The sequence below is a fragment of the Kogia breviceps genome, chromosome 4, assembly GCF_026419965.1.
Source record: "Kogia breviceps isolate mKogBre1 chromosome 4, mKogBre1 haplotype 1, whole genome shotgun sequence".
NCBI classification, from domain to species: Eukaryota; Metazoa; Chordata; class Mammalia; order Artiodactyla; family Physeteridae; genus Kogia; species Kogia breviceps.
Window position 1 is genome coordinate 48,742,791 of NC_081313.1, and position 26,293 is coordinate 48,769,083.

Consider the following 26,293-nt stretch of genomic DNA (forward strand, 5'->3'; position numbering starts at 1 on the left):
GCCAATTTTTGGAAGCCAGAGAGGCCGGATGGCACCGGGGCACGGGTTCCTGCCTCTTCCAGGCCGCACGCGGAAATCAAACGAGACGCAGACTCTCTGCGGCCAGTAGAGCGCGCGTTCCGCTCCCTCTGCCGACCTCACTGCGGGCGGAGCCGCCTCGAGGCCGCGGAGGAAAGGCTGGCAGAGGAGGAAGAGACGCGGGAGGAGCGCTCTGCGCAGGCGCGCGGCGCCCCGCCTCCCCAGCGTCGGCTCCAGGGCGGGCGGCGCGGGCCCTCCCACTTTCGCCCGCGCCGCCTCACGGCCCCGGCCCTCGCTTCACCCCGACGCCCCGGCGTGCGCGTCCTCCCGCCGGCCTGCAGGCCCGGGGCCTCCGCCTGCAAGCCCGCCGCTGCTCTTCGCGGCCCCGGCTCGCGTTCACGCTGTCGCCCGGGCCGGCGCGGCCGCGGGCAACCGCTCCCCCTCCCACACCTACCCCGTCCCCTCCCCGCCTTTTCCGCCCTCGCGTCCCCCTCCCTCGGCCAGCCGCCGCTGCTCCAGATGAGGTGATGGCAACGGCCAACTTCGGCAAGATCCAGATCGGGATTTACGTGGAGATCAAGCGGAGCGATGGTGAGCCTCGCCGCCCCCTCTGCCGCCCTGGCCCCGCATTCGGGCTTGCATGGAGGGGACGCGGGCGCCGGCTGCCTCATTGATTACTCCGCCGCGCAGTGGGGGCGGGAAGGCGGCGGCGACGGCCGCGGCGGCGCTTTTGTGTGTGGCGTGTGTGCGAGTGAGGCCAGCTTGGGGTCCGCCCCGGGTGCCGCTGCAGTGCCGGGGCGGGGACGGGCCCTTCGGGGGGCTGGGCCGGGGGAGGCCGGCGGGGAAGGGCCCGGGTGTAGCGGGTTGCGTCTCTGGGGGCTTCGGGCGGGCGCGCTGGCGGGTCCCGGGCGGGGAACCCTCGCTCCTCCCGCGATCTCCATCCTCCCCGGGGACGCCAGCCCGGGGGGTGGGGGCAGCGGGCTCCGTTAGGGTTGACCCAGCCTTGCGTCTCACCACGGCCTTTTCATTTTCCGGCCTCATCTCTGCGGGGGTGGGGAGAGCGTGAAGACCAGAGATTTCAGTATTTAGGGAACCGACTGTTGGTTACAGGCTGAGGTGGGGGAGAAAGGCCAACCCCGCTGGTTTAAAGTGTCTGGCTGTCACGTTTCTTCGTCTGGCGTTTCTTGAGCATGCCTCTTTCATTTTTGCTAGTCCCTTCCTTGGAAGAAGGATGCGGAGCTTGTCGTGCTCAGCCCTGAATAAGGGTGCGGGTATAAATGGGGAGAAGTATTCGATAAGCTTCTCAAAGGTGATGAGGCTGAAAGGGAAGGAGCGGGATAAGCCTAGTCAGTGCGAGGCACTACTGAGAGGGTGGGGCTGGGGGACCGTCTGTTGATATTTTCACACCCTCCGGAGAGGTAACCTAGAGGAAAGTGTAAGACGAGGCACGGGCTTAATTACAAAGAGGGAGAAAGCCCTAGGCTTCTGTATCTTTCTATAGGTTTCTCTTGGGGAAAATGTTTTATGTCACTAGCCAGCCAGGCTTGGAAATAATTTATATTGTAAAGGAGAAACCTCATGGAGGGGGATTAATTATTTTCTTTCAATCCAAGCATTGAAGAAAGTAGAGGTGTAAAATATCGAGAGGTGTGCGGTGTGCCTTACACCGTACCTTTAATTTGTGGCTTATTATCACTTAGCCTAGTCGGTGGTAACTGCTGGTACATCCACGCCCTCTTGGTTTCTACCAGGTTTGACCAAGTTATGTGAATCTGAGATTGACCTTCATGTTATCTATGTGATGTATTGGAAGACCTTGTATAGCTGATGATTTTTTCCCCTTCGTTATATTTGACATAATTTGTGTTAACAACTGGAAGCATTATTATCCTGTATGTGAAAAGATGAATTATACCACTTAGAGCTTTAGAAGTTACCAGCAACACTAGTGGGAAAGAGATGTCTCTTTTACTTGGGTTGGGGTTTCTTTATATTTTCTCTTCAAATAACTTTTCTTAAGCAGTGCTGTTAACTGCAGTTTCTTTTTTAGGTAAATGCAGGTTCACCTTATACTAGCAAAAGTAGGGTTTGTATGTTATTTTAAATTTGGGGGAGGGGCATAAAAATGTGTAAGTTCTTTACATTCTAAGCCTTTAACTATGATTATAGGTGTTACTGTAGAATCTATCAGAAGTATCATGATATTTAAAAGTTTTGGATAATTCTGTATTTTCTGGGGTACCACCTTTTCATTTAAACGTATCGGGCTGGAAACAATTTTGGTTTGGGGGGGGTGGTTCTAGGATAGAGGCTTTTTTTTTTTTTTTCAGTATGCGGGCCTCTCACTGTTGTGGCCTCTCCCGTTGCGGAGCACAGGCTCCAGACGCGCAGGCTCAGCGGCCATGGCTCACGGGCCCAACCGCTCCACGGCATGTGGGATCTTCCCGGACCGGGGCACGAACCCGTGTCCCCTGCATCGGCAGGCGGACTCTCAACCACTGCACCACCAGGGAAGCCTCTAAGATAGAGGCTTTTAATACTGTTCTGCCTTAACCTTCTGCCTGTACTAGGAACCCAGACATGTAAGAACTTTGTGTTCTTACATAAGTGCAAGTAACCTAAAATTACATTTCAAAGCAGTTTGCCCTTGAGAAATAATGGAAATCATTACAGTGTATATCATCTCAACTTATAGTCATGTACATATTTATGCTCCTCAGATGCATGGGAGAGTTGAAGGTAACAGATAAGCAGAGAGCTTTGAAAAGAAGGGAATGATCATTTGCATTGGGTGGTGGGTGGTGTTTCACAGTAGAAATTGATGTCTGGGAGACTCCCCTCAAGCTTTCCCTTTTTCACTTTAAAGAAGCTGTTTTGTTTCTTCCCATTTCTATAGCGTACGGTGTTTTAGATAAAACAGTAGTGGTCATTGTAACAGAAGTAAACTTTGTAGTTGGTTGAGCACGAATGTAATGCCTGAGACAGTGGAAACCACACGATGAAGAAGGGCTGCCAGACTGCTGTTAACTGGTGACTTGATGTTTTTCTGCATGCTTGCTAATGGTGATCCTTGTCCTTGTTTCTGAGCATGCTTCTCCCATCCATTATGTTATATTAAAAAAATATATATTCCCAGGTAATTAAAGTAGACTTGTTACTCTCTTTCAATACCCTGCTCGAAACTGATCCCTGATAAGTCTTCATTGATTACTAAAGCTGGATGGCCAGTCGGCCACTGAATTCCTAAGTCACTAGGAGACTCATGAGACAGCATATTTCCTTAAGTATTAATATTTGGGTACATTTTTCTTAATATTATGTTTACAAACTGGCCAGACAAGGGGTAATGTGGAGAACGCAGTTGAGGGACGGCAGGCTCCCTGTGCCCACTTCAACCGGAGCCAGAGCATTAAGAAATTTTAAATTCTCTGAATTCATCTGTGTATCCAATCATATTCCTAGCTGAGTTCCTTGTATTTAGTTTTTGAGCAAATCATTCATTATTGGATTTTGGTTTTCGAACATTATTTTAATTAGCCATTAAGATGAAGTCTTACCTGGAAGAGAGACCCTTGCCTCTGTGCTCATGCTGTGAGCCACTTCCCTCGCTACCCACCAGGCCCACCACACCTCATACAGGCCTCTTATTCAAGACTCCCAGAGTTGATTGAAACTGAGTGATCTGTGAATGCTTGCTGACTTTTTTGGTATTCTAAGATTAGAAGTGACAGAGCTTAGGCTTGGGCTCCTCAGATTATCCCTAGCTACAGGAGATAACCTGTTGTGAAATTGGACTGGTTTCTGGAAATGAACACTCATGTTTATTTTCTTGCATGTGTCTTCGTATTATCTTTCTGATTCAGTTTCTTTTTGGATCTAATGACCCTGAAAACTGCAGTCTTAACTGTTGTGTAGGTAGTTTTCATTGGGAGATGCCCCCCCCCCCCGAAAAAAAGAACAACAGCGTGCACTGTTAAAACATTCCTTATTCGTTCTACAGTAGCTGTGACTATCGTTTGGGGGCTGGGGGAGTGATGAGATTTTTTTTTTTTTTTTTTTTTTTTTTTTTTTTTTTTTTGTGGTACGCGGGCGTCTCACTGTTGTGGCCTCTACCGTGGGCTCTGGACGCGCAGGCTCAGTGGCCATGGCTCACAGGCTCAGCTGCTCCGCGGCATGTGGGATCTTCCTGGACCGAGGCACGAACCCATGTCCCCTGCATCGACAGGTGGACTCTCAACCACTGCGCCACCAGGGAAGCCGGAGATGTGTTTTGAATATTTCGAAGCTGCAGCTATGATGGGATTGTTCTTTGGGGTCTCTTACTCACAGGGTTGATAAATGTGATCTGAAGAGAACCATACACTATTTCAACCAGACAGATCCTTGGAGATGATCTAGTTCTCATTCTTATAGATGTGGAAACTGAGTCCCAAGTCACTATAAGTGACTTGTCTAGATTCATACACCTTAATACAGTGGCAGCCAGGAACCTGGCTTACATAGCTTGGAAACCATACTACCAAGAACTGTGACAGTAGAGGAAGAATTCTCTATTATTTGGGAACCATATACAGTTTTCTACAGCCCAGTAAAGATGTAGGAAATTGCTTCTTACTCATGGGAAAGCCACTAGAGAGCAGTATTATAGAGCCCAGTTGGAATGATCCAGTAAAAACTGTTATGGTTTGTTTTCTAGAAGGTCACAAAACTCAGAATTGTGGGAGAAAAAATATTTCTTTGTCTTAATTAAATGGTGAAAAGAGTACTTTAATTAAGCATCTGAAATCCAGAAGAAAGTGAAGATTTCAAAGGACCCATCAGGAATCTTTGAGTTTGGGGCAGGCAGTCTTTAGAAAAGATTTCAATTCTCTACCTATTTTGCCACATATATTCTTCTGCTAGTTAGTTCATCTTTACATGTCGTTATATAGGCTTTTGGAGAACAGACTGAATTTAGGTAATAAAAATGAACCACATAGCAATATAGTTCCTTTTGGTACAGTTATGTAATTTTGATTATGAAGTGGGTAGAATGGAGGAAATTGTGGACTAGTGATTTCTTTTTACATGGTGATTAGCATGATGATGGTTCCATACATACATATATATATATATATATATATATATATATATATATATATATATATATATATATATATATATATATATTTATATTTATTTAGGTCTTCATAGTTTTCCAAATAGGTTATCTAATTGGATCCTCACAGAAACCCTGTGAGGTAAGTAGGGTAGGGGGTGGCAGATGCATTGTTTTGTAGGTGAAGAATCTGAGGTTGGATTACTTGCAAGATTACATGGTTAATAAAAGGCATAGCCTGGACCAAAACCGAAGTCCTTTTACTCCTAGCTCTCTTTCAAATGCTGGCACATGTTTGCTGATAATGGTATGAAGTTGATCACTTTGTGTACTTTGATTTTCTTTTTTTTTCTTTTTTGAGATATGAAAGCCCCTTTTGCTCAGATAACCTACAATTTATAATGTTGCTTAAATTTGCCCTATTGGTGAGATCAAATTGTTGTCTGATATTTTATTAACTATAAGCATTGAGATTCAGCGATCTAAGGCTTTAAAGCCCTTTTCAATACTCAATCACTTGTTGCTTCCAGAACTACCACAGAAAGAAATCTATATTCATTGCCTAGTCACTTGATTCTTATGACAGAAATTTTGGAACTGTGGGGAAAGGCACGTTAACAAGGGTAACTTGTTTGTGTGGCAAAAATCTAGAGAAAATAGCAAAGAGCCAGTTAAGCTTGTGTCCCTTCAAATAGGGAAGGAGGCACAAGTGTGGAAAATTCAGAAAAAGATTCCTTGACAGATCATCCAGACCCATTCTTTCTAGTTACAAGTATACTTGTTAATATTACATTAATTTTTTGCAAAGCTTAATTTTTGGAATTAACCACCAACTTTGCTTTTAACACCTCTATCCTGTAACCTAAAATAATCTTTTAAGGTGTTTATTTGTTTCGATATCGTAGTTTTGAGCTTGAGAATAGATAACATTTTTAAGCCCTGAGTAAAACGAATTTTCGCTCTTCTGGTCCAATGGTGGAGCAGTTGTGGGAAGGTTGCTCTTCTATCACACACTGGCTCTTTTAATTAAAGTAGTACTAATGGTATTGTAGTGCCTAAGTGAAAATAGACATTAGAACCTCACCATATTAAATATTTAAGTGCTTGATTACACATAGTGGATGTTGTGCCATGTATGAGAACTAAATACAAGTTCAAGGTGATTGGGATTTGTCTAGTGAAAACTTATGCAAAATGAAATGGAGTATCATTTCATTGTTGGTTAACCTTAAGTTTAACTTTTTGCTTCTATCCCCCAAGAGTAAAATGAGGGGAGAGGTGTCCCTTTTAAAAGTTGTGCTTCTAAATCTAGTCCTGGGCTTTCCCATTTTGGGTACTGCTTGTTTTTCTCACTACCTACCTACTGCAATCAAGCTTGCGGTTCAAATGGGCATTTATTAGGGTGTGAGAGTGTTTTGGTGTATAGACCTTAAGTGATTATGTCATATCACAAAATAATGTGATCTCATAATTCTCTGTTTTCTTATTATAGAGTTAATTAAGTATACTTTTGTTAACAGTCTGTTAAATATAGGTCATTCTGATGCGTGTTGGAGATACAAAAAACAGTAAGATACACACACTTCCTGCCCTCAGAAACAAATGATTGATAACATAGTATGATTAGTACTGATAGAACTATGCCATTCTGTGTGTACATCATTACTACTTACCTTTTTAGGTTTAGACTCTTTAGATTCTTGAAGTTATGAGTCTTCTGGATGGAAAATACATGTCATACATGCTGTCCTTTTCACCTCCTCTTCCCATGACCAATATCCATTATCTCTCGTGGCATGCTTTCCTGAAAAACCCATATATTCAGTCTCAGAATTCTTCTTAAAATATAGCACCACCAGTCCTGGTAGCCCTTGTCAGTCAATTGAAATTGGCATTATTTGTCATTACTGGCCTATTTTCTTTTCTCTAATACTCATTTGAGTTTTGACTTTATAACTTTTAACCTTTGTTTTGATACTTAAAGGAATAAGGTTTATTCCATTTAAAATTTCTAGCAGACCAGTCCCTGGCAGCAGATTCCTCTCTAGATATCCTGTGTTGGGGTGTTTGTAAACATAGGGACCAAGGAAGCAGATAGAGCCAGCTGATGGTGCATCTGTGTAATTTGGGAACAGCCTCTTCACACAGTGTGGCCGAGGGGCTATGAGAATCAGGCACCTTCCTGGGCTATATTTTACTTACCTTCAAAGACTTTTTCTCTAGGTTTTTATTGGTTTGGGCATTAATTTTAACCAGATTTCACCTATATAAAATTTTTTAAAGGAAGGGTTGGATCAGGATGGGACATACTTCTGGTGAAATTTGTTGAATGTCTACATTAAGCAAAGAATGACCCCTTTGATTAGAACTCTTGGCCAGGAGCTATCTACTCAGCCTCATCCAGATAGCTTGTATCTTCCATACTGCCACTTGAGTTTTGTTTCTTTCTTAAAAAGTGAATCCAGGTGTTAATCTTGATACCTGAAGGGATTTAACATTTGTGCCCTTTATAAGTCAGTTGCTTTGCTAAATCCAGTATCTTGTTTAACTTTCATGACAACTCTATAATGTAGACAGTATCTTCCCATTTTCCAAGAGAAACCTTGTGCTCAAGTGTATAAACTACTGTAAAGTGTTTAAGCCTCATGAAGGAGAATTTTAGATATTTACATTATATATATTGGTCAAGGCTATGTGGTAAGTGTATTTTTGGGATGTGGGATATGGATATATTTAGAGAACATATTGGATAAATGTTATGGGAGTTCTGTTTCTAGCCTGGGTAGAATTGGTGTAGTGGTTCACAGCCCTGACTGCTTATTAGAATCACCTGTGGGGCTTTGGAAACAAACAACCAAACATAAACAACTCCCTACCTATCACCACAGGTATCTGGGTCCTTTGCCTAGAGATTCTATTTAATTGGTCTGATATGGAGCCAGGGCCTCAGTATTTTATTTTAAGACATCCCATACGCTGGTGAAACTTAACTTCACACACTGGTGATTTCAGCATGCACCCAGGGTTGTGATCCATTTTTTTAGAAAATGTAGCATCTCCTAACAGTAATCTGACAAAACCTCATGGCAAGTGAAGTTTTAATGATGGGAGGAAGATGACCAGTAGATTGCCCTGGGGGGAAGGAGGCATTCTAGGCCTGTGGCACAACAAGTGAGCTGCAAATGGAGGGCTGTCAGGTAAAGGGCATTTAAAACAAGCATACCAGAGGGTGATAGATGAGGAAAGGAAGGAAGGAGGAGTAATCTGGGACACCTTATTAAAGACTTGGCAAGGAAGGTAAGGTAAGGCATCTTGGAATTAATTTCTAGGACACTTGGAAACCACTGTAGGACTTAATCTCCTAAGAGCAGTAATAGGAGTTAGCTAGTGATTAGTGATAGATTAGAGGGAGAGTAGTACTGAAAATGAGAGCTAGCAAGGATAAGATTGCATTCGTCGAGGAGGGTAAGCAGTGGTTAAGGAACAGATGAAATACAGAACACTGTAAAAAGAATTGATGCTATAGTCAATTTATCACTTGTGCTGAATAAAGGGCAGATGTGTTGAAAGGAATGGACTTAACATTTGGGAAGGCTGAGTGTCGGTTATAAAATTTCTTCAATCTGTTTAATCAAGCTAGTCCTGTTCACGAATACAGCCTAGAGAACTGCAGAGCCAGTGTACAAGGTGCTATCAAAGAGCATCCAACTCAAGACTGTTCATAGTTTTTGCCACTAGTATCTTAAAAATAAGTGAGTCTAAGGTATGAGTCGCTTCCATTTAATGTTTATATGTAGATCAGGAATTTACTTAAGCTGTAACGCTTTGCCTACTTAAGAAGACTCAGTTATAGTATATTAGCCAAGACCCTCTCAGAACTCCTAGAAGTGACTGGGAAGGAAAAACAGTACTTAAAGGATCTGGCTTCGGCTGTTTAAGGGATGGAGTGTTTTGATTCTTAAAATGCAGCTGCTCTCCTTTACTTCTCCTTTGCTCTTATTTTTGGCCTATTTTTTTCTGCCCTGGCTTTTACCTTCCCTTTTCATCCTCAAGATTCTGAATGTCATTTCAGCATTTAGAATCTCTTAACTACTGTTTGCAATTTAGGACTTAAAAATGGGTAAGCAAAGGATGAATAGATAGAGCCCAGTGGATTTTTAGGGCAGTGAAATTATTCCTTATGATACTGCAATGGTGAATACATGTAAATTTGTCAAAGCTCAAAGAAGATACACCACCAAGAATGCACTCTAATGTAAAATATGTACTTTGAGTATTAATGATGTGTCAGTATAGGTTCGTTGATTGTAATAAGTGTACCCCGTGTGGGATGTTGATAGTATGGGAGGCTGTGGGTATGTGGGGACAAGGGATATATGGGAAATTTCTGTACCTTCTGTCTAATTTTGCCACGAACCTAAAACTGCTCTTAAAAAAAATCTACTTTTAAAAGGAAGGGAGGTATGCAAACTTCGAGCGTTAAAAGTCAGAGCTACTCTCGAAATAATGGACCAACTAGTGACAAGAATTTATAATATTTTAAGAATCAGGATCAACCCAGTAGGGTTGCAGTTAAGGTAAATTTTTGCTCTTCATTTTTGTTATGCTTAGTCTGTTGGCCAATATGAGATACTTAGGGTTTGCTGATGAAATTTTTAAAATGAGCTATAGTGCAATGAGAGGATTCAGATAAGCTTAGCAACTTTACCTCCATCTCTTTACTTTGGCCCATGGACATTTTGAGTTTATAGCTCAAATAGCATGACAAATGTCCAAGCATTGTTTTAGAAGCTTCATCCTTGAAGTTGGCCAGGGTTTAATTTAAACAAGAGTTTACCTCTTCTAGTTAAACTATAGGTAATTCTTGATGTAAGATATGCATATGAAATCTAATTATGTCATCCTATGAAAAGTGAGTTGGGAATGCAAACAACATTAAATTTTGCGGGGTGGGGAAGGTAGTGTTTTTAAGCCTGTAGTTTACTATGGACTGCTAAAGAGAAATGGATATAGTGATTTACCTATATGGTTTTTAGGAAATTAGAACCAATTTGAGGCCCTAATTAATGAGGTAAGTCTTAGAATTTAGCCACAGACAGCTCTCTGATGAAATACTGCTATTGGTCAAAACTTGCTTATATTTCTACAGTGAGGAAATTGACTTGTCCAAGGTCATACATAAAGTAGCAAATATGAGATCAGAACATAGATTATCTGCCTCTAAAGTCCTGTACATTATAATTCCCTTAGAGTTCTTTGTGTACTATGAATGTTCCAGGCATTGGAAGTCAGGTCATTAATTAAACAATACTTTCTTTTTTTTTCTATAGTATAGATTGCCTTCAGGTGTTTTTATTAATCCAGCTAGCATTTGCAGCATGACCATTATTATGAGTCCCTTCATCTGATGCCTTTGAGGGAATAGGTACAGGACTTTCCCCTAGAAAAGGCACTTTGTCAGTTATAACAGAATATTAAATAGCTATTGTACTCAGTGCAGGTACTCTGGCTATATAATTTCTTTTGAAAAAAAAGTTCTAGGGACTTTCTTGGTGGTCCAGTGGTTAAGATGCTGTGCTTCCAGTGCAAGGGGCAAGGGTTCGATCCCTGGTCGGGGGACTAAGATCCTACATGCCGTGTGGCCAAAAAAAAAAAAAATTCTAGGCTATTCGAGTCTGTCTGCATTGCCTAAGTTTAGGCCCTCGCTCCCAGATTTTCCAAAGTTTGGACAAGTACGTACGCTAGCATGTGAAAGAATGCTTCTTATTAGATGAGCAATTTTATTGTCAGGAAAATACAATATTAGATCTACTTGCTAGGAGTTCACTGGTATTATTGATTAATTAGGGGGCCTTTCTAGTTTCAGTGATCTTTATTTTTATGAAACTGTTCTTTGAAATTGTTTGGGGATAATATGTGTGTTGCATTTTTACAAATTGTTTTCCAGTTATAGGTGATATTGAGAGTTGATTACAATATGGCCCTAGACTTTGGGATGTAGTTTTATTGAGTGATACACATCAGAAAGTCTACAAACAATAAATGCTGGAGAGGGTGCGGAGAAAAGGGAACCCTCCTACACTATTGGTGGGGATGTAAATTGGTGCAGCCACTATGGAAAACAGTATGGAGATTCCTTAAAAAACTAAAAATTAACACAATATTGTAAATCAACTATACTTCATTAAAAACAAAACAAAACAAAACTGAAAGTAGAGTTACCATATGACCCAGCAATCCCACTCCTGTGCGTATATCCAGAAAAGGCAAAAACTCTAATTTGATGCATCCCAGTGTTCATAGCAGCACTATTTACAATAGCCAAGACATGGAAGCAATCTAAGTGTCCATAAACAGATGAATGGTTAAAGAAGGGGTGTGTGTGTATGTGTGTATACACACAGAATGGAATATTAATCAGCCATAAAAGAGAATGAAATATTGCCATTTGTAGCAACTTGGATGGACCTAGAAATTAACATACTGTGCAATTCCCTGGTGGTCCAGTGGTTGGGACTCAGTGCTTTCACTGCGGTGTCCTGGGTTCAGTCCCTGCTTGGGGAACTAAGATCACACAAGCCATGCGGCAGAGCCAAAAATAGAAATGATCATACTAAATGAAGTAAGTCAGACAAAGACAAATATTATATGATATCACTTATATGTGGATTCTAAAAACCAATACAAATGAACTTATTTACAGACTCACAGACATAGAAAAAACTTATGGTTACCACAGGGGAAGGTAGGGGGAGGATACATTAGGTATATGGGATTAACAGAAACACATCGCTGTATATAAAATAGATAAACAACAAGGATTTACTGTATAGCACAGCAAACTATATTCAATGTCTTGTAATAAGCTATGATGGAAAAGAATCTGAAAACGAATATATATGTATGTATAACGGAATCGCTTTGCTGTGTACCTGAAACTAGCACAATGTTGTAAATCACCTATAGTTCAGTTAACAAGAAAAGAAAAATTCTTGGGGTAAAACTAAAATGTCACTAAGGTTTAAAAAAAAAACGAGTGATACATTTCTTTTAACCTTACATGTTCTTTTGGGTTTAATTAAGATCCATTTCTTAACTAATAAAACTTATTTTCCTCCTACCCCTCGTACCTTTCCTTTTTTTTTTGCGGTACGCGGGCCTCTCACTGTTGTGGCCTCTTCCATTGCGGAGCGCAGGCTCAACGGCCATGGCTCACGGGCCCAGCCGCTCCGCGGCATGTGGGATCTTCCCGGACCAGGGCATGAACCCGTGTCCCCTGCATCGGCAGGCGGACTCTCAACCACTGTGCCACCAGGGAAGCCCCTCCTTCTTAATCTATGCAGTTGTATCCTTATCTCTCCATTTTCTAAATGTTGGTGTTCTTCAGGGCTTGGTCCTAACCCTGCAGTACTTCTTGCACAGTATTCTCTCTGGGTGAACTAAATGCTTCTCCACCTCAGGCTAGTTGAAGACACATACTGTTTGTATGTCTAATGAATTACTAATTATCTCCACTTGGATAGATCATAAATACCTCAAATTCAGCATGTCCAAAATTGAAACCATTACCCATTCTCCAAGTCTATTTCTTCAGTATCTCTCATTACTTTCACTCACCCTGTTACCCCAGTCGGAAACCTAGATGTCTTCCTTGACTCCTTGTTCTGTCTTGAACTCGTTTCCTATCATCAGGTTCTCTTCACTGCTCAAGTACCTCTTAAGTCCTTACATTTTTCCATCCCTCTACTATACTTTGGTCAGGCTAGCATTATGTCTCATCAGTACTGCTGCAACAAATTCCTAATAAATTCTTAAGGTCTCTCTACCTTTGGTTGGTTACTCTTTCAGAATAACCTTTCAAACATGATCACCTGCTTAAAACTTTCTGATAACTTCCTTTACCTCTCTTACCCTTTGGATTAAAAAAACCCAGCTCTGTAACATAGGTTACTGTAGACCCTGAACAATCTGACTTTCCTCTCCAGTCTCATTTCTTGCCACTTACCTGAGGCACTCCAGACACTGAGCTGTTAGAACTTGTACCTAACCTATCTAACTGCTGTTGCTCTTTTTTGTGTCTGTTAAACACTTCATCCTTCTTTGATTCCTAGACCAGGATGGGTCCCCTGCTTTATGTTCTCTGAGTCCCCTCTGTCTACTCTGTCAGAACACTCATGGGACAGTATTATGTGTTTAACTGTCTCTGGTCAGACTCAAGTTTCATCATATCCCCAGTGCCTAGCAGAGGACCTCTACATCCTTAATAAATTATCTGTTTGCTGAACCAGTGATTAAATGAATATCTACCTGTGCTGTTCTTTCACTACTCTACTATTCAAATTTTGACATTCTGGCAAAAATTGACTTGTGCTTATCCTCCAGGCATCAAGAGTATGACATAACAAAGTATGTGTCATTGCCTTTTTTTTTTTTTTTTGCTGTACGCGGGCCTCTCACTGTTGTGGCCTCTCCCTTTGCGGAGCACAGGCTCTGGATGCGCAGGCTCAGCGGCCACGGCTCACGGGCCCAGCCGCTCCGCGGCATGTGGGATCCTCCCGGACCGGGGCACAAACCCGTGTCCCCTGCATCGGCAGGCGGACTCTCAACCACTGCGCCACCAGGGAAGCCCCTGTGTCATTGCTTTTAACGTATACTTTCTTTTTAAAATTTAATTACCTGTTTTGAATAGCAACGTGTGTAAATGTGTACCTTTTCCCTACAGTCGGCATATTGTACACTGGTGCTTCTTAATTTTATTTTCAGTTAATAATAACAACAACATCTTGGAGAACCTTTGAGTACATAAATAACAGTCTCATTCTTTTTCTTTTTTAAAATTTTTATTGTATATTGGGAGTATAGTTGATTAACAATGTTGTGTTAGTTTCAGGTGTACAGCAGAGTGTTTCAGTTATACATGTACATGTATTATTCTTTTTCAAATTCTTTCCCCATTTAGGTTATTACAGAATATTAAACAGTTCCTTGTGCTATACAGTAGGTCCTTCTTGGTTATCTATTTTAAATTTAGCAGTGTGTACATATCAATCCCAAACTCCCAATCTGTCCCTCCCCCCCTTCCTCCCTGGTAACCATAAATTCACTAAGTCTGTGAGTTTGTTTCTGTTTTGTAAATAAGTTCATTTCTATCATTTTTTTAGATTCTGCATATAAGCGATATCATATGATATTTGTCTTTATCTGACTTACTTCACTTATTCTTTTTCATAGCTGCATTTTATTAGTGATTATATATACCACAATTAAGATTATGCCCATTCTGTAGCTACTGTACAGCTAGTACTGTACTGAATAATCTTGAGTTTATGTCATTTTTTACATACATGACTATATCTGTAGGATAAAGTCCTAGAAGGAGAATTGCTGGGTCAGAGAATTGTACATTTAAAATTTTGATAGATCTTGCCAGTTTGCTTCCATAGAGAGTGTGTGAGTTTACCTTCCTATCTGCAGAAGTACCTGTTTCCTCATACCCTTGTCCATACAGTGTACAAACATACCTTTTTGAGGTTTGTTAGCTTGGATTATGAAGATCATACTGTGCCTATAGAATGTTTTTGGTTTTTTTTTTCTAAAGTTAAATGGCCCTTAAAAAATAACAGGTTTGGGCTTCCCTGGTGGCGCAGTGGTTAAGAATCTGCCTGCCAATGCAGGGGACACGGGTTCGAGCCCTAGTCTGGGAAGATCCCACGTGCCGCGGGGCAACTAAGCCCCTGCGCCACAACTACTGAGCCTGCGCTCTAGAGCCCACATGCTGCAACTACTGAAAGCCCTCGCACCTAAAGCCCGTGCTCCGCAACAAAGAGAAGCCACCACAGTGAGAAGCCTGTGCACTGCAGGGAAGAGGAGCCCCAGCTCGCCGCAACTAGAGAAAGCCAGCAACTGGGGAAAGCCTGCATGCAGCAATGAAGACCCAACGCAGCCAAAAATAAATAAGTAAATTTATTTTTTAAAAAAAAGATAACAGGTTTAATTTTTAAAGTGTTTATAAGGTCTGGACATACAATGAAAAACATTCAAGTTCTAGTATGTGATTGTAAGAAAGTGATTTTTTTAATTAAAAAATTTGAAAAATGGACATTATAGTTTTTAACCTAATAAACTTGAACAGCCTTACTAAATAATAGTTTAGATTGGGAGCTTTGAGACTCTGAATACAGTTAAATAGTTTATGCTAATGAAGTACTTGCCTGTATTTCTATCAGTTTGTACTTAGTTAACTCCCTTAAGTAAATTGTCTCGCTATTGAGGGCAGAATCAATAAACTTAATCTCTATAGAGACAGAAAGTAGATTAGTGATTGCTTATGATTGTTAGTGATTATTGGAGGAAGGGGAGGGTTATAGCTCAAGGATAACAGGGTGTCTTTTTGAGGTGATTAAAATGTTATAAAATTGACTATGGTAATGGTTATAAATATCTGAATATGCTAAAAACATTAAATTTTGTATGCTTTAAGTGATGAATTGTATGTTATGTGAATTATACCTCAGTAAAGTTTGTTTTTTAAACCTTTTCTTAGGCCAAAATGGTGAATTGTTACTTAAATTTGCATTATTACCGGTAAAGGTGAAGTTTTTGTTTTTGTTTTTGTTTTGCTAATTGTAATCTCCTCCTATTTCTAAAATGGTTTTCTTGGGCTTGATTGTACTGTGTTATATGAGTTCTCTTCTTTTTGAACTATTCTTAATCTCCTAAATTCATGCTCCTTATCAACTTCTTAAATGTTTATGTTTCCCAGAGTTCTGTCATTGATTGTCTCTTATTTCCCTGTGTTCTTTTTAGTTAGTTACCTACTTTTTCAAAAAATTGAGGTGTAATTCACATATTGTAAAATTCACCCTTTTTAGGCAACTAAACAAAAGTAAACAAGTGGGACTACATCAAACTAAAAACCTTCTGCGCGGCAAAAGAAACCATCAACAAAATGAAAAGACAACCTACGGAATGGGAGAAAATATTTACAAACCATATATCTGATAAGGATTTAATATCCAAAATATTTAAAGAATTTAATAGCAAAAATGAAATCTGTTTAAAAAATGAGCCAAGGATTTGAACAGACGTTTTCCTAAAGAAGACATCTGTATAGATGGCCAACAGGTACATGAAAATATGTTCAGTATCACTAATTATTAAGGAAATGCAAATCAAAACTACAGTGAGATATCACCTCACCTGTTAGCATGACTATTATCAAAAAGTCAAGAAATAAGTGTTGGTGAGGATGTAGAAAAAAGGAAACCCTTGTGTACTCTTGGTGGGAATGTAAATTGGTGTGGCCACTATGGAAAACAGTATGGAGGTTCCTTAAAAAATTAAAAATAAAACTACCATATGATCTAGCAATTCTACTCTGTGTATTTGTCCAAAGGAAACAAAATTCTATCTCGAAAAAAATATCTGTATCCCTGTGTTCATTGCATAGCCAAGACGTGGAATCAACTAAAGTGTCCATCAGTGGTTGGATGGATAAAGAAGATACAAGGTGTGTGTGTGTGTATATACATAATACGCAATGGAATATTACTCCACCGTAGAAAAAGAAGTCTTGCCTTTTGCAACAACATGGATGGACCTTGAGGGCGTATGCAAAGTGAAATAAGACAGTGAAAGACAAATACCATATGATCTCACTTATATGTGAAATCTAAAAACAAAACAAAGCAAAAAACCAAACTCGGGTGCCTAAAACAGATTGGTAGTTGCTAGAAGTGGGAGGTGGTGGGGTATGAGGGGGTAGGTGAAATGGGAGAAGGGGATCAAAAGGTACAAACTTATTATTTTATTTATTTATTTATTTTATTTATTTATTCAATAAATGTCATAGGATATAAGGTACAGCATGGTGACTATAGTTAATACTGTATTGTATATTTGAAAGTTTCTAAGACTGTAGATTTAAAAGTTCTCATCACAAGAAAAAAACTTTGTAGCTGTGTGTGGTGATGGATGTCAACTTATTGTGGTGATCATATCACAATATGTACAGATCATTATTTTGTACACCTGAAACTAATATAGTGTTATATATCAATTATATCTCCGTAAAGAAAAGGAAAAAAATAAAATTCCAGATGAGAGGAAAAATTCGCCTTTTTAAAGGGTACAGTTCAGTGATTTTAAGTATATTCCCAAAGTTGTGTTTCACTGATTTCAGAACATTTGCATCGCTCCAAAAAGAAACCCATACCCATTAGCAGTCACTCTGCATTCCTCCTTCACTCCAGCCCCTAACATCTACTAATCAACTTTCTGTCTTTATGGATTTGCCTGTTCTGGACATTACATATAGGTGGAACCATACGATATGTGACCTTTAATGTCTAACTTCTTTCACTTAGCATAGTCTATGCTCAAGAGTTTATCCATGTTGTAGCATGTTTCAGTATTTTATTCTTTTCTGTGCCTGAATAACAATCCATTTTACTTATTCATTCATCAGTTGATATTTGAGTTGTTTACAGTTTTTTTGCTATTGTGAGTAGCATTCACCTACAGATTTTTGTGTGGACATGTTTTTTAGTTGGGTGTATGTATGTATGTATGTATATATGTATATATATATATATATATATATATATATATATATATACACATACACACACACATACCTAGGAGTGGAATTGCTGGGTAATGTGGTAACTCTATGTTTAACATTTTGAGGAACTGTCATACCGTTTTCCATGGCTACACCATTTTACGCTCTAACCAATAATATTTGAGGGTTCCAGTTTCTCCACATCCTTGCCAAAACTTGTTACTGTCTTTTATTATAGTTATCCTCATGGGTATGAATGTGCTTACTAGCCATTTGTATATCTTCTTTAGAGAAACTCTCTTCAAATTCTTTGCCCATTTAAAATATTAGGTTATTTATCTTTTTATTGTTGAGCTGTAAAAATTCTTTAAATATTCTGGAAACTGTTTTATATGCATGCATTGCAGATATTTTCACCCATTGCATGGGTTGTCTTTTCTCTTTCTTGATTAGTATCCTTTGAAGCACAACAGTTTTTAATTTTGATGAAGTCCAATTTATCTTTCTTTTCTTTTGTTGCTCTGCTTTTGTTATATCTAAGAAACCATTGCCTAATTCAAAATGTGATCTACTTTTATGTCCTTTTACTTCTGTAGTCCTTTCCATGACCTGTATCACCTAAAATATTTACATATGTTCTTCCTTGATCCTAACACCCATTCTTGACCTTTGAACATAGAGAGCAGATTATTTTAGCATTGTTAGCAAGTATACTGCAGTTTTTTGATACAGGATTAATAAGGCTTTGGGATGTATTGGAATCCTAGTTGTGAAGTCATCTGTCTTTGTTACAAGAGTTGAAGGGTTCCTATTATATGTGTAGGTGTGCACATGTAGTATAATATGTCTGGGATTTAGAGGAACCATAGTAAGACAGCACAAAATCAAGCATAGAGAGCTGCGTGGGAAGTAGAGTTTAAACTTGAATTATGGTAAAGATGATTTATTTTGGTTTGGTTTCTTTCATGATCATATCCTCAATATTATTTTAAAACAGATCAATGGCATGTAGTTCAGCTTATTAAAAACCCTTCCAGCTATACTAAATCATCTGGGAAAAGAGGAAAATAAATTCATAAGAAGGTATTTCTTTTTAAAAAGATAATGTAAAAACCCCGTAAAATTACATCTGCATACATACTGAAGTTAAATATGGATGAATTGATATGATATCTGGGATTTGCTTCAAAGTAATACAGTTGTGGTGGGAGGAATGGCAATAGGATTGGCCATGTGTTAAAATTAATGAAACTAAATGAAGAGTATTTGGTATTTATAGTATGTTTGTAATTTTCATAATAGATTTTAAATTTTTTAATAAAAATTTAAAAAAATGCCCCCTCAAACCTAATCTTTCTCTTTAGTTTCAGATCCACCTTCTAGATATTACCACATGGATTTCCTGCTGGTATTTCTAATTAAACTCATCAAAATGGAATCCATTGCCTTTATCTCCAGATTTCTATATTTTCTGTGTTCCTTATATTGGTTAATGGAAGCACTATATACTTGGTTTCCCAAGATTGAAACTTCAGACATTGCCAACTTCCCTAATTCCTTGAAGATTTTTGCTCCTGACTCACTGTTATTCTCTCCTACCCTATTCCTATCATATTTTTTGGTAATTGCATCATTCATATATAGATGATCTTTCTAGTACCCTCTCCTCTCAGTTCTTTGAACTGCTTTCCTCCCTCCCTCCTTCACTCCCTCTCTCCTTCACTCCCTCCCCGTTTCCCCCCACGCCCCCTCCCTCCCTCCCTCCCTCCCTCCCTCCCTTCCTTCCTTCCTTCCTTCCTTCCTTCCTTCCTTCCTTCCTTCCTTCCTTCCTTCCTGTGATCTTACCCTTGGCCTTAATTAGCTCACTATATTCCTGACATCTTCATAATCTCAGTTTCAAGCATCCCAGTTTTCAGTCACCATTCTGTCTTTCCAGCATATTCCCTGTAGTATCCTGGCTCCACTAATCTTTTGACTCCACCAAGATTTATAATCCTACTACTTTTTATTGTTCCTATCTTTCCCTCATGAACTCACTTTCTAATAAACCCTCCCTTATATGTGTAACTTAAACTCCCTTGCCCCCCTCTCTTGATCGGCAAAACCTCTCAGATCACTCCCTTCTACATGTTTTAAACCTCCTTGCCCTTTCTAGGTTGTCTGAAAATGACTGGAGGGAAAAAATCATAATTATGCTTACTGGTCACAATTTAAATCATGGCTACTTTCCTTAAATGAGCAATCATATCTCTAGCCCATTCATTCTTTCCTAGCTGACTTTTGTCATAAAATCCTTAGTGTTTATTTACTCACCCACACTCTCAGCAGATGACCTTGCTTCCCTTTTCCCCACTGAGAAATATAAGCAATCAGAAAAGAACTTTTACAGATCTGCTGTATCTAACCAAGTACCAGTATGTGCACCTGTAAATCTTCCTTCCTTACTTTGCCATGGATAAACTCTTTCTGTTCCCATTTTAAGCCAATTTGCTTTACTTGTTCACTAGATCCTGTGCCCTTTCACCTGTCCAAAGTTACTACTTTATCAGTTCTCTCTTTGTGCTGTATCAATATTTTCTTTTTTACTGAATTATTTCCATCAGCATATTGGAATGTTATTTCTCTCATCTGAAAAAGTGATAACTCTTAATCGTACTTTCACTTTTAGAAATTGCTTTTATTTTACTGATCTGTTAACAGCATTTGACACAGTTGATTCATTCTTTCTTCCTTGAAATACCTTCTTCACTTGACTTTTAGGACTTTACTCTTTGGATTTTTCTTATTTTTCTCTGGCAACTTCTTGATCTTCTTTGCTGGTATCTCATTAACTCCCTGACTCTATACATTGAAGACCAGGATGTCTACCATCATTCTCTTGGTGATCACATCCACTTTCCTTGCCTTAAGTAATGTCTGTATCACTGTTTTTCAAACCTTTTTTCATTATTGCCCTTCTCCAAAGAGCCGTTTTAAATTTTTTACCCTAATCACACTGTCCCATGAAACTTTGATACTACATATACTCTGTATTTGTTTACGTGTTATGTGCTTCTATGACTCTACTCTTCTTTGAATTTGCTATTCCACATTTTACCTTAGTGGTCAAAGGGTTTAAAGGAGTGATTATCTGTTCTCTTAATCCACATTGGCCAGGCATGAAAAGTAGAAATTTCCCTGGGTTAGAGCCACTACCATCATAGGTTTCCATAGTGGAGTGGAGCAGAGATTGGTTGTGATGATGGATTCCTGGGAGAAGTAGTGACATTGCAATCATGGATTGAGATTTTGGCACAGGACGGGGAATGTGCCCTGTTTATCTTTATATTCCTACTTCCTGATTATGTCCTCTACCATTTGAAAGAGGACATATTAGTCTGCATAGGCTGCGATAACAAATAATGTTATAATGCTTTATAATGTTATAATGTTAAATAATGTTATAATGTTACAATGTTTTATAATGTTTTTGGCAGCTTTCTGAGTTATGTTTAAATTTTGTTAATAAATATATGCACAGATCTACATTGCCTGGGTTACTGCTGTTGGAAACCGTTGAAAAACATTCCAAAATATCCCTAGCTCTTGTTAGGATGTATTTAAGCATAACAGAAGAGGATATGTACATGTAGATATAAAAAGTTCACAGAATAATGCAGCTATATTCGTATGGAATTCCCTTTTGAGTAAATAGGAATTTAAGCCAGAGAGCAATTAGATAGCATTGCTCAATATATGCAGCAGGTATCTGTGAAAAGTAGTTCTTCAAAACTTTGGATTAGTGCTTGCTTCGGGAGCATGTATCCTAAAAGACTTTGGACTGTCAGCAACATGTTATTTTAACACCACCACTATAAAACTTTGCAAATCTTTTATCGTTAAACAAATGAATAAAGGTGTATTTTGGATATTCTGTCACCTAGGAGAATGATCTTTTAATTAAAATGTATTAAGATTTATTTAGTTATTAAACTTTAGGTAATAAACTTAATGAAGTTTTTTTTAGTGCTGTTTTCTAAGGTTGGTTTGTTTGTTTACATTTTCACTAGTTCAGCTAGAACCCTAATCAGATAACTTATGATTTTAGAAATTCAGTTTTTATGTTTTCTTTACTAGTGGTTTTGGATACTTTTTAAATCCTCTTCTCCAACCCCAAATATGCATAATGATATCAGGAAACTACAGTGATTTAATACCTTTTAATGGGATCATGGCCCCTTTGTGACATTTTTTTATTATCCGTGTAGGTAAATAAGGATGGAAATTTTCTTAAAAGCTGCATGATGGGCCCTTCTAAATGATAATTTTACCCAAATTGTTAGCGTGCAGTGTGGTTCAATCATTGGTGTAAAAACCCAACAAGATCTGAAATTCCCTGTCGGCCCAGACAAACTGGGCAGTATTGAATTTTCACATGCTTTTTCAAAACAATGGACATACGAGTTAAGACTTTGAAAATTTGTAGTTTGTTTACAGTATTAATGACGTTTGTCCCATTTTTAAGTTGTATTTTCTTCGTGAAAATTCTTAGCTGTACCATTCCCATTTTTCAGAATTCCAGCTTTGTGTTTAAAAGTGTAAGAAAGGAAATGCTAAAACTTAAATTTAGTTATAAACAGTAACATCTTAAATGTGATAAACCAAAACAAAAAGGTCTCTATGTTTGGCAAAGTCACATTCCCCAGGGATTTACTAAACAGCAACAGCACTGTTAACCACTGTCAGCTGAGGCATTATTTGTGCCCTTCTCTAATGGCTCCTTGTTCCACCAGAGCTGTTGAAGAAGGTGTGACACTTACATAGTCCTCGTTAAGGATTATTTTCATCACTGCTTAGATTAGCTAACAAAACTTGGATATCAGAGTTTGGGAGTGTGACTTCTACTGGATCTGCTGTAATGGTCTCTGAAAAATCACCAGATTATTGTCTGTCCTTATTTTATTGGTCAGTGGCATCTAGGAACAGATTGACATTTACTGTTGTAGAGAATAAAAATAATAATTATAAACAGCTTTGAGGTAGCTTGGCAAGACAAAAAATAATGTATGAATATTACTGTGTATTTAACATTTTTCATTTTCCAAAGAATGCTCGTAGTAACATCCTTTGATTGTCATATTCTACTTTAAAGCAGCATTGTGGAAGTCTCCATTTTTCCCAGTTTTTTCCCATTGGAATATCTTCATGTTCCTGAAGGAGCATCCTTTTAATAAGTTGAAGAAAGGAATTGTATGTTTTAAAAGACAGCTTTAAAACAAACCTCCTTAGACAACAAAAGTTAATTAACGTAACACATTTTGCTATGACTCTACTTGGAAGGATGCGCTCAAATTTGCATTCTACACTGACACTGTTTCTTATAACTATACAGTTGATTTATTTTACTGGAATCAATTTTTTATACAAAATTTAAGAAATAATAAGCCTATTTAAGATTTTAATCACATGAGATGAAGTTTCAAGAGTTTTGAGGTTAGTGTGTTTTAAGAAAATTTATCAGGATTCTCTTCTGGTAGGAACTGACATGGAAGAAACTGCTTCTTTCAGATATTTATTTACCAACTACTTTGACTTGAGTAAGCATATGTATTTTACTCACCCTCTGGAAGCAGCATCATGCCAAGCACTTGTTCTGAATGTGTGATTTTATAATTCAGAGTAATATTTAATTTTTGTTCTTCCTAGTATGGATGTTTATACTTTTCCTCTTAGTCCCTGTTTGCAGAGAGGAGAAAACTAGTTTTTATTACTGTTTTTTAAAAAGTCAGTTAAAAAAAAAAAAGCCTTTCAAATTATACAGTGGTATTCTGACTGAAAACTGAGGTTAATAAATGTTTTATCAAGAATAGATATACTAGAGAACTATTTATGTTAATTTATTAGCATATAATCTAGATTTGTTTTCCTTCCATGGCTATATACACATGAATGACCAGTGACTACTGGTTTATCCAAAGTTTGTGTAAAAAATTTTTAATATTTTTAGCTAATGATATTTATAAAGCATTGATTTTTGTCAGTGTCTTTAAATTTATCAAACTTTAAACAAAAATAGATATTAACTTCTAAGGGTTTATAAATTGCCATTATAAACAATCACAATTCAAGTTTTATTTTCATTAATCATTTCAGTTGTGTTATTCTTTCATGTTTCAGTTTTGAAAACTTTTTTTGCATCTTACTATTTTAGAAATATGAAAAGAAAATTTTATGGAAACAGCTCAAGAGGGACTGATAAAAATAATGTTTACTTTTTAGGAAGACTTGTTGCATGTATGCTTATGTATACCTCAACTCTATGATTAGGGTAATTAGAAATAGAAAAAAAACATGGAGTTTGTAATCCTAGGTATGTCACAAACAGCTGCAACCTCTTTAAAAACAGCGTGGGTCTGAAAAGAATTGATTGTCACTTTTTCATATTTTTCCTTACCTTCTACCACTATATCCTTTTAATAATGTATGTATATTTGTTAGCATTTTAAATATTCTGACTTTTAAATACTTGTAATGATATTTTATTAGTATTCTTGACTGCTTTATTTTAGCTCTTGCCTTCTGCATTTGCAGCCAAATTATACTTTATATGCTAGAAAAGGTTTATGCCAGCCTAATTGGTTGCTGGCGTTTCTTAGCCTCACAGCTGCTGTGAATTCAGCTGTGAACTAGGAAACATATAATAGGATCCTGTTTTCAAAGACCAAAGGCAATTGTCAACATGTAAAAGTTGTTTTTGACAGCTAAATAAATAGATGAGATTTTATGGCAAGTTAAATAGCACCAATAGCAATCTTAAGTAGCCATCTTAATTTTAAAGATTAGAAAGTCCTGAAATATAGAATGCATATATTTGTTATTTTTGTCCACTGGGGCAAATGTGCCTTGCATTCAGGTGTTTGTTCTTCTGTTCAGTCATTTGTGGGGTTTATTCTTTTTAAAAAATGACTTGTCTTAGTATTTACTAACAGATTTTTAAAATTTGAGTAATGAACTTTCTCCCTTTGATTTCACCATAATGAAAAGTTGAGGCTTAAATGATGTAAAGATATTTCTTAAAGTGAACTAAACATAAATGGCTTTGAAATAAAGATTATGATTTCAGAACATTTTATATATTTATATTATTTGATTTAGTAGATATTATTTTTATAAATTATCCTGACATCTAAATTTGGGGTGAAATTTACATTTATCTTAGGTTTAACCGTATGAAATCGTCATTTTTTTTTAGGTTAAAAATGGTCAAATATAGACTCTTGATTTTTTTCTTCTTATAGTTACGGTGGTTCTCATATGATTTAATTATATGTAAAAGTCTGTTAGTTCTCAATAGTAGAAACCAAGAGGATCCTGTTTTTAAACAATACATTCATCTCCCATTGAGGTCAGGAATCTGTTCCTAAAAGTCAGATGTTTTATGTGGAAAATGCTGCCTGGGAATCTGTTTGCCTTTATTTTAAATAGGAAGAAATTGAAACAGTAGTCATCAACCCAAACTTCCTAACCAATTTCAAAAATGTAACAGACACTATAAATTCACCTACATATAAGTAAAATATTGTAATGTTTAACAGACAAAAAATAAGGGTAACAAATCCATTTCATATACAGTAAAATCTTTTCTTCCATTTTAATTGCTTTTTCCCCATCCTCAATATTTTCCTTCAACATTTTATTAAATATTTTGAGACTCATTCAACACTGGAGAAAACAGGAAGAAATAAATATAAAAGGCTGTGGAAATACATTTAGGACAAGTACACGGTCTCAGGAAGTGGCTGACACTGACTATTATGCCTGTGTTTTGTATCACTTTGATACTTGCCATGCTTTTTAAATTGTGATTCTGACCATATATCAGTTATATTTGGAATGTAACTCAGAACTTTTCTTTGCACACTCTTGTTTAAAATGCGAATTGAGTTTTGGCATAGACAAATATAAATCTTCCTATTTAAACATTGGCCAAAATATCTTACATTGAGAAATAATTTTTATGAAGTTTGTGTATTAAAAACCAAGAGGTATTCTACTGGGAAAATGATTGGGGAGATGTTCTGCAGGATTTCTCTATTTTTCAAAACTCTTTGCAACTCTTTTTTTATTTCACTCTCAACAGATGACATTTTCTACACTGTAATTTATCTTTACAAGTAGGTTGAAGTAAAGCTGAAAACTTTTAAATCTGTCTCTAGATTTTTAAGTTTTAAAAAACAGAGTTTTGAAACTGTAACAGTTATCATTAATTTATATAATAGTGTTGATTTTATATTATAGTGTGAACTTAACAATTTTCAAATCTCACTTTCATTTTCTGTGAACATGAAATAGGACTTAAAGGTAAATTGGAACTTCTGGTCAAAATAGTACAATAAAGTTCATGTATTGGCATCCATCTACCCCAGACATATAAGAGAAAACCTTTAAAAAGGCATAGTGAGCTCAAGAACAAGATATCACCATGGAGCAGAAATGGATCAAAAATACTGAGGGAAGTGAGGCTGAGCAGGCAAGGTTTGACTCCTGAAGGATGACTCCTGAAAAATTTGATTCCTGAAGGATGACGGGGGACTAAAAAACAAAAAGAACCAGAGTCAGGTTCACTGTTTGAAGAC

At 37.9% G+C, this 26,293-nt stretch overlaps 1 protein-coding gene across 4 annotated transcripts in view; it reads left to right on the forward strand.

Annotated features, from left to right (window-relative positions):
- The first annotated feature begins 241 nt into the window (after positions 1-241).
- Positions 242-26,293, forward strand: part of KIF2A (kinesin family member 2A) — a 68,989-nt gene continuing 42,937 nt past the window's right edge. The window contains exon 1 of one of the 4 annotated variants that reach the window (XM_059063541.2): positions 242-609. In XM_059063541.2, the coding sequence (XP_058919524.1) occupies positions 546-609 (64 nt within the window). In that variant the 5' untranslated portion in view covers positions 242-545. The remainder of the gene's footprint in view (positions 610-26,293) is intronic. The other 3 variants (XM_059063543.2, XM_059063542.2, XM_067031016.1) reach the window with 3 other exon arrangements.